This window comes from Chenopodium album, chromosome 22 (genome assembly GCF_948465745.1).
Source record: "Chenopodium album chromosome 22, dcCheAlbu1.1, whole genome shotgun sequence".
In the NCBI taxonomy this organism is placed as follows: Eukaryota; Viridiplantae; Streptophyta; class Magnoliopsida; order Caryophyllales; family Amaranthaceae; genus Chenopodium; species Chenopodium album.
In genome coordinates, this window is record NC_137855.1 from 9,340,734 (window position 1) to 9,351,224 (window position 10,491).

The window sequence follows — 10,491 nt, forward strand, 5'->3', positions numbered from 1 at the left end:
ATTTCACACTTTAAATATCATAGCATTAACAATTGAACTTGATCTTTCAAAAAAAATAAAATAAAATAAAATAAAATTGAACTTGATGCTACATACGTACGAATATACAATACTATGGTTGGAACAATGATTGATTAAATTTGTTTCGATTGATTAAATTATGTAATTAGTGATATTATTTGTAAACATTACTTCCTAAACCTAAATGTTCTTAACATGCAATATTTACACAAACTCTAACATTACATTATTAATACATCGAATTTCATACACCAACAATTATAAAAAATAAAAATAAAGAAAAATTATACCTCTCCGTGTTTAAATAAGTGAAAAGTTTCCCTTATGTTAATTGAGTTGGGCAACTCGTGATAAGCTCGTGAATAATTATGAAAATAAATATTAAAGTTAAAATAATTTGGTAATTAATTAATGATGAAATATTAATGTATAGGCAAGATTAGTTAAGATTGAAAAATGAAATCACATGTGAGATTTTTCTTGTAAAAAAAATAATTAATATGGAATTTAGTTAAATGATTGATGAAATAATAATGTAGAAAGTAATTTGATACTCCTACCTCTTTAAAAATTTTCTCGAGCTAGTACCTATTCTTGCACTAATATCCTACAGATTATCCAACGCTTCACCACAATCTCAAGTGAGGAGCTTAACCTCCACAAGTCATTAATTAAGTTCAGCCCTAATACTCCTTTGCCTGCTCAATCTGATTTCAAGGCTATTCTAAGGATGACACAGGTTAAGGTGTTTGACCATCATCTTGGATCCCCTATTGGCTTTGTGGGGAAGAAAAAGGATTGTTTCCAGTTTCTTATCGATAAAATAGTGGCCCGTATGACGACGCTCAATGCTACCCGTCTTTCTCAGTCTCAAAAGTTAATTTTCATTAACTCCATTCTAGTGGCTATGGCTTCTCATCTTCTTTCTTGCTTTGAACTACCAGCTTCAGTAGCAGGGAAAATTGATTCCCTGTTGTTAAAATTTTTCTGGTCCCATTCTGGAAGTCAGGGTATGCACTGGGTTGGTAAAAGGGAGATGCATCTTCCCAGGGGTATGGGTGGATTGGGTATTCGCTGTATCTCGACTTTAAATAAATCTCTTCTTATGAAGCAAGTTTGGATAATAGTTAACAACCCCCAGCTGCTCATATCCAGAGTCTTTACAGCCCGTGCTCAATTCTTATCTCGTATTCCACCTCCTACTCGACGTTATTCTGGTCGAAGGTCTTACGACCTTCGTGGTCTACTTCGTGCAGATGCAATGCTCTCCAAAGGGTGCAGCTGGAAAGTTGGTGATGGCCACTCCATACTTGCAGGGCAAGCTAACTGGGTCAATGGTACTATTCCTGAATTCAAACCAGGTATCCTTTTGGATACGACGAAGGATTGGACGGTTAATTACTTTATTCATCCGCAGACTTTATCCTGGGATGTTGATAAGGTTCAACAGTGTTTCACACCCTTGGATGCTTCTACAATTCTCTCTATGGAAGCTCCTGATGTAAATGAAGTCGACTTCCAGTTCTGGGAGCGCACTGTCTCGGGGAATTATTCGGTCAAGACGGGGCACGCATTCCTCATACAACAGGATGCTCCTCAACTTGTCAATCCTTTCTGGAAAACCCCATTTACAACCGAAGTGAAAACTCTTCTTATGGAAGTTACTCCACAACGGTTTGGCAGTAAAAAGTGAGCTCCATCGCCGGGGAGTCCCAATTCAGGATGTGACATGTGACCTCTGCAGCACACACGCTGAGGATTTTAATCATTTGTTTAGGGATTGCAAAATTGCAAGGGCAGCATGGAGGGGTGGAAGTTTGGACATCCACTCACAACCACATGGACACCTTTCTCTCTCAGATTGGATCCAAGATTATATCCGACTTTTCATTAGTCAGGATTGAATTTCGAGTTCTAACATCAGCACCTTTGTTGGCACTCTTTGGGGGCTTTGGTTATTTAGGAATAACAGGGTGTTCAATCCTGATACGCCTATAACGCAACCTGTTGAATTGCACATCTTGAATATCCTACAATCTCACACTATCTTTATGGATGCAGATGATGTTGTGCAAGTTTCCCCCTCTTCTTCAATTCAGGGGGGTTTGCCCCCGCCAGGATTTCATGTAGCCCATCTGGGGAGATCTCGTACAGGCCCTAACTTGGTTCAGATCCAGATTGATGGAGCTTGGTACACTGACACAAGACACGCAAGAATGGGATGGTACCTTGATAATGTTGATCCTCTTGATGACAGGATTATTGGAGAGAGCAATTTCGGACTCTGCACTTCACCTCTCCATTCGGAAGCCTTAGCTTGTTTCTATTCCCTACAATGGGCTTCGAAACATCACGTCCAGTTGCCTCTGCTTTTGATAGATTCTTACAATCTCGTCTCTCTTTTGCGAGGCGATGGTAGGGGGGATATATCCTATCTATGGCTTGTACAACGGATACAACGTCTCGGATCCACCTTTCAACACTGTGGTATTTACAAGGCAGACAAACGTCGTGTTCACAGGGCGCACCAGATTGCAGGAGAGGCTGCAGTTCTTTTTATCTGCTTTAGTAGTAATATGTATTAGTTTTATTTTCATTTATCCCTTGTCAAAAAAAAAAAAAAAAAAAAAATTTTCTCAAGAAAAGGAGTATCAACTAAAAAAAGGTTATAAAAAGAAAAACTTAAGCCATGATTTGCTTAAGTCAATAATCACTTAAGTTTTTCTTTTTATAACCTATTTCAGTTATCACTCCTTGTTTTTCAATGTATAGTTGGTCATATCGTGTGGCCGAGATTATTTAATTAAGGGTTACTCAGTCGGTTAGCGCGTTTTCAATTGTATGTTAATCTGATTTTTTGTCCATTCATCAATTGATTTTCTATGATACAATGGATTGTGATTATCCAATTTGAAGTTTAGGAAAATCAGCAATAAAAACATAACAAAGATACTACATGTTAAAAATGGGCATATCATTTTCGAGGCCTTAGGCGAAATCATTTTTAAGGCCCTCTATGTTAAAAGTAAACACTATAATCGTATTATGTAAGGGTGTGATAATTTTTTTTTTTATTTCATTTCAACACGTAAATAATTAAAAATGGTAAAATAAAGTAAAGCGTATAAGCTTAGAATGAACTTTTCCTAAAAAAATAAAATAAAATCTTACATTGAATAATGTAATCCAATTCACTTTGCTTTTAAAAAAAATGTAATCCAATTCACTACGTCTAATACCCCAATTTATTCAAATCTTTCAATTTATGAAATATCATTTAGATTAGAGAGAATAAAAAAAATGTGGAGTTTGAGTAACGAATATTCAGATTTTCAATGAACATTTAAGATTTCAGGATCAATACAGTGTAATTACGGTTTGGAAGTGGGTGAAATCTCTTTAAAAAAGCAAATTACTGTTTCAATTAAAACCCTTTAACTAAATATACTTAACATTTTTATGGACCCCTCTAATCCTTGGGTTCTAGGCGGGTGCACTCTCCACCTACCCTCAAGACCGGGAAGAATGGATTGAGATTATTTGTATTATACCTAGTTATATTGATAATGTTTGTTGTAATGGTGTTACTTTGATAATTTTGGAATAAAGAGGAGAGAAAAAATATTCAATAACTAGTTTCATAATTTGTACGATTAATAATAAAAAAGAAGACATTACGAACTTAAAAGGAAGCCATTACTTACATCTTATATTTACAGCCATCCAATTTTGTCAAATCCAATAGCTATAAGAAGAGTCTCATATTAAGAGAAGTTCTCATATTAAAGAGGTTCTCTATATAATTTCACGTAATTTACTAATATATATAAATAGTTATATAATTTGTTTCATGTAGATTGAAGTCCACTCATAAAAAAAAAAAAAGCTAGATTTGTTCTTGCATAAGAAGTTGGTTAATTAACTAAATTTTCAACTGAATAACTTTCTATTTTCTTGTAATGAAGTTTGTGCAATGTGTGTTAATAAAAATATTGTGACTATCATAATCTATTGAATTTATTATTATGTTTTCTTAACTTATACTTGTACACAAGTATTAATAGTTAACTAAATTTTGTTTCAATTTATTTTTGATAAGTATAGACATAAAAAACAAATATCAAATCAGAAGCAACCCGATCGTACAATCTTTATCGTTAACCGATCCATGTTTTTAATTTTTATAAACTCAAATTCAATGGTTCGATTTTTAACAATTTAGTAGTTATAAGGAATATCATTATATAATCCATAGTATTATTTTTGGAGCACAAACATGACATATTCAAACTCTTTTTAAAGACATTATTCTCACTATCAAGTAAGAGATAGAACGATACATTTGATCAATCTCATAACAATTTGGGCATATTAAGGGCCTGTTCTGATTGACTGAAATCAACTGAACTGAACTTATTAATTATGATTTTTAACTACGGATTAGTGCTCTTTGATTATATATTACTATACCTATGTGTATATTATTATTATTATTATTATTAATTATTATTATTATTATAATTAATTATTGATTATTATTATTAGTATTATTATTATTATTATTATTATTATTATTATTATTTATTCATGATTATTATTATTTATTGATAATAATAATAATAATAATAATAATAATTATTATTATTATTATTATTATTATTTGTTGTTGTTGTCGTCGTTGTAATAAGAGCTTAAAAGAATGAAATTTGGCTTTATATCATTAGCAATATCATTAGACATAAGAGCTGAACTGAACTGAACTGAACTGAACTGAGCTGAGCTGAACTGAACTGAACTGAACTGAATTTCAACGGAAGAGAACAGGCCCTAACTTGTATGTACTCTCTTTCTACGAGTAGTTAGGTTGATAATCGAATCATTCAACTTATTTACAAAGGGAGATCGAACAGAAAAACAAACGGTTAATGTTGATTATTAAATTTTCATACTTTATAGTATGAAAATTATACGTGCAATAATTTTTCTTTATTTCGGATTCGATTTTATATGTATACACAAATATTTTCCGGAAAAAAAAAAAAAAACCTTATCTTAGTTCCCAATCACGAGATTAACAAAGGTCATAAGGGTACAACCGTACAATTCCTTAATTAGTATATTACCCAACGTGTCATTGAAATTCCACTTTCTCTAATAAGGGCCTGTTCTCATTGACTGAACTCAGCTGAACTGAACTGAATATTTTATAAGAGAAGGAAATTAGGAGTTGAGCTGAACTGAATTGAATTTCAACGTAAGAGAATAGGGCTTAAATCACTAATTAATCTATTGTTCAATTGTGAGCAGCACAAAACAAAACACCAATAGCAAACAAACTTAGCATGCATGTAGTAGCTTATTATGTATGGGTGGTGTGGCTTGTAAAAAATTTATTATTCTAAAATTAATTTATTCTCCATTGGAATAAAATGCTTCTACCTAAAAAATTTCAACCTGTAATTAGATACTACTAAAATGTGTGAATATGTAGTCAATTGTGAAGGAATAATAGATGCCAAGTGTCATAGCATTTTATAAGTAATGCAACAATTGCGCTCTGCCTTAATTACGATGTTCCTCCCATAATAATGTCTAAAAAAATCTAAAACATGAGAAAATGTGACAATTTCATTTTAGTGAATTCCATAGTTCAAGAAAACACTAAAATTAATCAAGAAAAGTTGAATCATTAAAGAGAAATTTTCTATTTTGGTTTTTCTTACAACAAACATAAATAATTCAATTTAGTTTTGAGATTTTGACAAAAAGATAGAAGAGAGGTAGAATCTTATTTAAAATGAGCCAAGAACAACCACAAAGACCTAGCGAAGAACAAGAAGAGTTGAGCAAATATGGTGTTGTTTTCTCAACCGTGTTAAATAAATTACCTCAACAGGCTTTTCAGGTCATTTAAATTCTACATTAGTGAAGATATTTCATTTGTGAACCACATTTCGTCAAAAGTACAGTTATTAAAAAAAAATGATTCACGACAATGATCTTGAAACTTAGTTAGCATAGATATGTTAATGCTTATTATAATGTTATGGTTTACTTATGTATACCTTCTATTAATCGTGACATTGTCTAAATTTTCATATTTTTGACATAACATCAAAATGATAGAATGGAATATAGAGCTTATGATTATATTTTATGTTAATAATTAATGGATGTGCTTAGTGTTGCAGAAGATGTGAAGATTCTTGTTAATGCATTGAGAGTGATTTGAGACACATACTTGTATAAAGTATATATTTGAATTGAAGCTAGCTATGCTTTTTTTTTAATATATTTTGATAAAAAATTTATGGTCAAAGTTTATAAAGTTTATAGAGTAGTAACGGTTTTTTGTGCATAAATGCATGAATTTGCAGGGCGCTTCTGACGGCGAAAACAGGAGTGACTGTGAAAAAGGGCCAGCAGCAACCCCAACAGCATACAAAGAGCTATGTCCAATAACAATAGGGGTGGCCCTCCAAGCAACAGTATTAACCGCGGGCCAGAAGGCAGTGGATCAAAGTGATGCAGCTGCCATTCAGGCAGCTGAGGTTAGAGCCACGGGCCAAACCAACATCATGCCTGGTGGACTTGCTGCGACTGCTCAATCTGCTGCGCAATTCAATGCTAAGCCCACCACGCGGGAGAAGACTACCCTTGCTGATGTTCTCTCGGTAATATATAAAGACTAGCACATACATATTTGTATTTTGTTCCTGTTCTTGTTGACTTGTTTTGGCATATAGGAGACACAAAAATTGGTCACTACTTTGTCTGAAATGCAATTTAATTCTAATTTCATAGCATTATTGAAGAGTTTTTAGGCTTCACTAATGTAAATGTAACTACCATTTATGCACTACTACTGTTTTTCATAACTGCATGCTAATTAGGTAAGATGCATGACTTAAATGATCAGCTGCACACGGTTGTGTGGCTTCATTGCTTCCTTGTTCCAACATTTCTCTTCGTCTTCACAAACCAACACCAGGACCCCATACATGTTCCTTATTTGGACTAGTTAGGCCGGTAAATCTAATAGAAGTTTTTCTTTTACATGATCAAATGAACAAGTCAAGGGTAAGTTAAGTGAAGCATCAATCCACAATGCTGCAAACCTTTTATGAGATTTTTAGGGCCATAAAACACAATGAATACATGCTCAATTTGTGAATTTTTCCATGTTTGGCAAATGTGCCTCCTTTGCAACAAACATTAACAAAAAAAGATAGAAAAGCCCATATCAAACATAACTCTATGCACCTACACTTGTATAATCTCACTATTCATGATCATCTGACATCTAACATGTTTCCCTATGACAGGAAGCAGCAGCAAAATTACCAAAAGATAGGCCAGTGACGAGGCAAGATGCAGAAGGTGTGATGGGTGCTGAACTCAGAAACAACCCTAACATAAGCACATACCCTGGTGGAGTTGCGGCTTCTGTGGTGGCAGCTGCCAGGATTAACCAAAGTAATGAGCAGCTTAGCAAATAACACACCCCCTCTGTATATATGCATCTAGAATTCTGCATATCTGCTGATTTAGGACATATTTCCTGTGTTACTACATTACATATAGTTTACATCTCTTTTCCTAGTCTATGAACTATTTATATCACCTTTTATTTTATCAGTAGTTTTAGATTAGAAATGTTGAAGTGTTTTTTGAACCTGTGAAAGTTTGAAGATACCAATTAAAGGAGTTCGACTGAAGAGGCAGTTGTAAATACAGAACGGTTACTGAACCCACAACTAATGATTTAGGAGTGGATGGAAACATAGCAGAAGCTTTTGGTATACAAATATGAAACTCGAACTTAATTGGTATCATCTTGGTTTTGAATCAAGGGAAGTGAGTCTAAGGGAATTTAATATGGTCGGTACTTTCAAATAAATTGGTATTGAGGAATGGAGGTTGAGTTGGTGTTGGTATCTCGCAATTTTCACTAGTTAGCATGTCAACCACCTGAGCCATGGATGGTCTCAAAGGGACAGAAGCTTGAGTGCAGAGAAGACCTATATGAAGCATTTTTAATACCTCCTCCTTAAACTCGGTACCCAAGTAGGGGTCAACACATTCATAGTGTCTGCCTAATCTGTAGAGATTCCAAACCTGTAAACAAGAAGAAGTCTCAGTAATATTCACAATGAAGAAACCTAGATCAAAATATTAGTTTCATACACAATTGAAAGGAGAATTGAGTCATACAGATTGTAGAAGGGATTGTGACTCCTGTATGAAGACGTTCTTCCTACTACTAATTATCTCGAGAACAAGTACACCAAAACTGTAAACATCTGCTTTCTCAGTAAGTTGTCCACGCACCAAGTACTCTGGAGCCATGTATCCACTGCACCATCAACAAAATCCCTAACTAGTCATGTCTTAAGATACATTGAGGAATTTAGGCCTCGTTCTCTCCAACTTAGAACGAAAATTCAGTAAAAAAAAAATTCAGTTATTTCAGAGGTAAAATCAGAGTCTGTGAAAACCATCAGTTCAGTAAAGGAGAAGAGAACCAAGACGGATATATCAGCAAGTAAAGTAAGTGGCTCATTAGGAGTTGAAGCAGGAAGTAACTTTTCAATTCAGGAAAAATACACAACAGATTGGTTTTTGATGACTTACAGTGTGCCCGCAATTCCAGTGCTCAGATGACTCCTGCCTGAAGCAATAGACCTCACCAAACCAAAATCTGCAATCTTTGGAGTAAAATCTTCATCAAGAAGAATATTGCTGCACTTTATGTCCCTATGTATTATTCGCGTTTGAGTACCACCATGCAGATATGCCATTCCTTCAGCTGTTCCCACAATTATTTGTACTCTTTGCTTCCAATCCAAACTCTGAGCTCCTTTTCACAGAATAAACATTTATGAACCCAAAACATTATGCAAGTATGTGCACTTGAAAAGCTTTATAATATCATATTACCAAAGAGATAATGATCAAGACTCTTCCTAGGAACGAACTCGTAGACCAGGAGACTTTCAGGCCCTTCAATGCTACATCCTAGCAGTTTAACAAGATTCTTGTGTTGAACATGTCTGATTAAGTTTACTTCATTGAAGAACTCATTCGCCCACTGTGTTGTGTTTAAAAACAGTCGCTTAACAGCGATTGCTTGACCATTTGGAAGTGTTCCCTTGAATACAATTCCTGCTCCACCTTGGCCAAGTTTATTCGATAAGTCAAAGAAATTTGTTGCTTCCTCAAGGACTTCATAATTGAATTTTAGACCAAGTTTTGCAAATCTTCTGCTGACTTCATTTTCTTCTGTCAATGCATGAAAAAGAGTTTTTATGAGGACCTAGTCCGTAAAAACAATGACAAATCTTATTATTGGACTGCAAAAGATTAACATACCTTTTTTCCATTTGGAGTATCTTATATAAACCAAATAAGAAGAGAAGGAAAGGAAAATGAGCATTGCAGCTGAAGCCAAAATTACGGCAGCAATGTATCCATGTTTATGCAATCCTGAAAATGAAAGCGTAAAATAAACATCTCAAAGCAATTAAATCGTTCAATGTAACAAAAACAATTACCACTTATATGAATCTGAAACACAATACAATATCCAGAGAGATTTATATGCATGCAACATTAGTAAAAGACGATAATGGATGATAACCAACAATAATATGATGAAATTTGCCAATAAAAAGTTTACCATGATGACCTCCGGTATGATTGTGATCATCATAGAACTTGTAAGTTGAATACCTCAGATAACAACCGGCATTAAAACCCCTGCCTTCCCTACTCGGTACACACTGCATGACCTGTTCACTTGCCTTGTTTAAGCAAGCCTTACACCCAGTAGCATTGACAGTCTCCCAACACTGAGCCAACGCGTACAACTTGTTCATTCTTTTCCTATCATTAACCTCAGCCACTCCGAATCCACCATTTTTCAATCCTTTTTCCATCGCCTCATCAATGACAGCCTTCACACTTTTAGAAAACTCGGACCTCTGATTTACATTCACCTTACCATAGTTTGTGCTGCAGTTTCTGCCATTCAACTTGGGGTTCAAGGGTTCTTCATAAAAACTATAGTTATCATATCTAAGGAAGCACCCGTCCAAGAAAAGGGAGGCAGAAACCGAAGGGATACAAGTTGGGAGCCTAGTACGACTAGCAGCAAAGCAAAGTTGACAATCAGTTTGAGAAAGGTCTTCATAGCACTGAATTAGGCCAAACATAGGTGACTTTACATTCGACGAGTTTGTTGAAAAAGAAGCCCAGCTCCGAGTATTTATCCTTTGAGCAAGATTGTACATATCCTCAACAAATTTAGGGATAAACTGAGAGTATGTTTGCTCTCTGTATGTCCCACAGTAAAGCCAGGCTTGCGAGGTTCGAGGATCAGCATGATAGTGAGGGAAGAGGGATAGGTAGAACAAGAAAAAGAGCTGCAAAGGTAGACATGCAGAAGATGTATGTATAATCTGCATGTCA

At 34.7% G+C, this 10,491-nt stretch overlaps 3 protein-coding genes across 3 annotated transcripts; 2 read left to right on the forward strand and 1 right to left on the reverse strand.

Moving 5' to 3' along the window:
* Positions 1-477: 477 nt before the first annotated feature.
* LOC145603897 (uncharacterized) lies at positions 478-2,606 on the forward strand. The gene is made up of 3 exons (XM_081659870.1): positions 478-489; positions 635-1,710; positions 1,985-2,606. The coding sequence occupies exons 1-3, from the start codon at positions 478-480 to the stop codon at positions 2,604-2,606; spliced, it is 1,710 nt and encodes a 569-aa protein (XP_081515996.1).
* A 3,212-nt stretch (positions 2,607-5,818) lies between these two features.
* On the forward strand, positions 5,819-7,569 carry LOC145606139 (late embryogenesis abundant protein 47-like). The gene is made up of 3 exons (XM_081662194.1): positions 5,819-5,917; positions 6,399-6,695; positions 7,347-7,569. Exons 1-3 carry the CDS (start codon positions 5,819-5,821, stop codon positions 7,518-7,520), a joined length of 570 nt encoding a protein of 189 aa, XP_081518320.1. The 3' UTR covers positions 7,521-7,569.
* A 315-nt stretch (positions 7,570-7,884) lies between these two features.
* LOC145603898 (cysteine-rich receptor-like protein kinase 42) lies at positions 7,885-10,413 on the reverse strand. Its single transcript, XM_081659871.1, has 6 exons — positions 9,701-10,413; positions 9,394-9,507; positions 8,962-9,303; positions 8,656-8,881; positions 8,236-8,377; positions 7,885-8,139 (listed from the first exon to the last, which is right to left on the reverse strand). The coding sequence occupies exons 1-6, from the start codon at positions 10,311-10,313 to the stop codon at positions 7,885-7,887; spliced, it is 1,692 nt and encodes a 563-aa protein (XP_081515997.1). The 5' UTR covers positions 10,314-10,413.
* Positions 10,414-10,491: the final 78 nt, after the last annotated feature.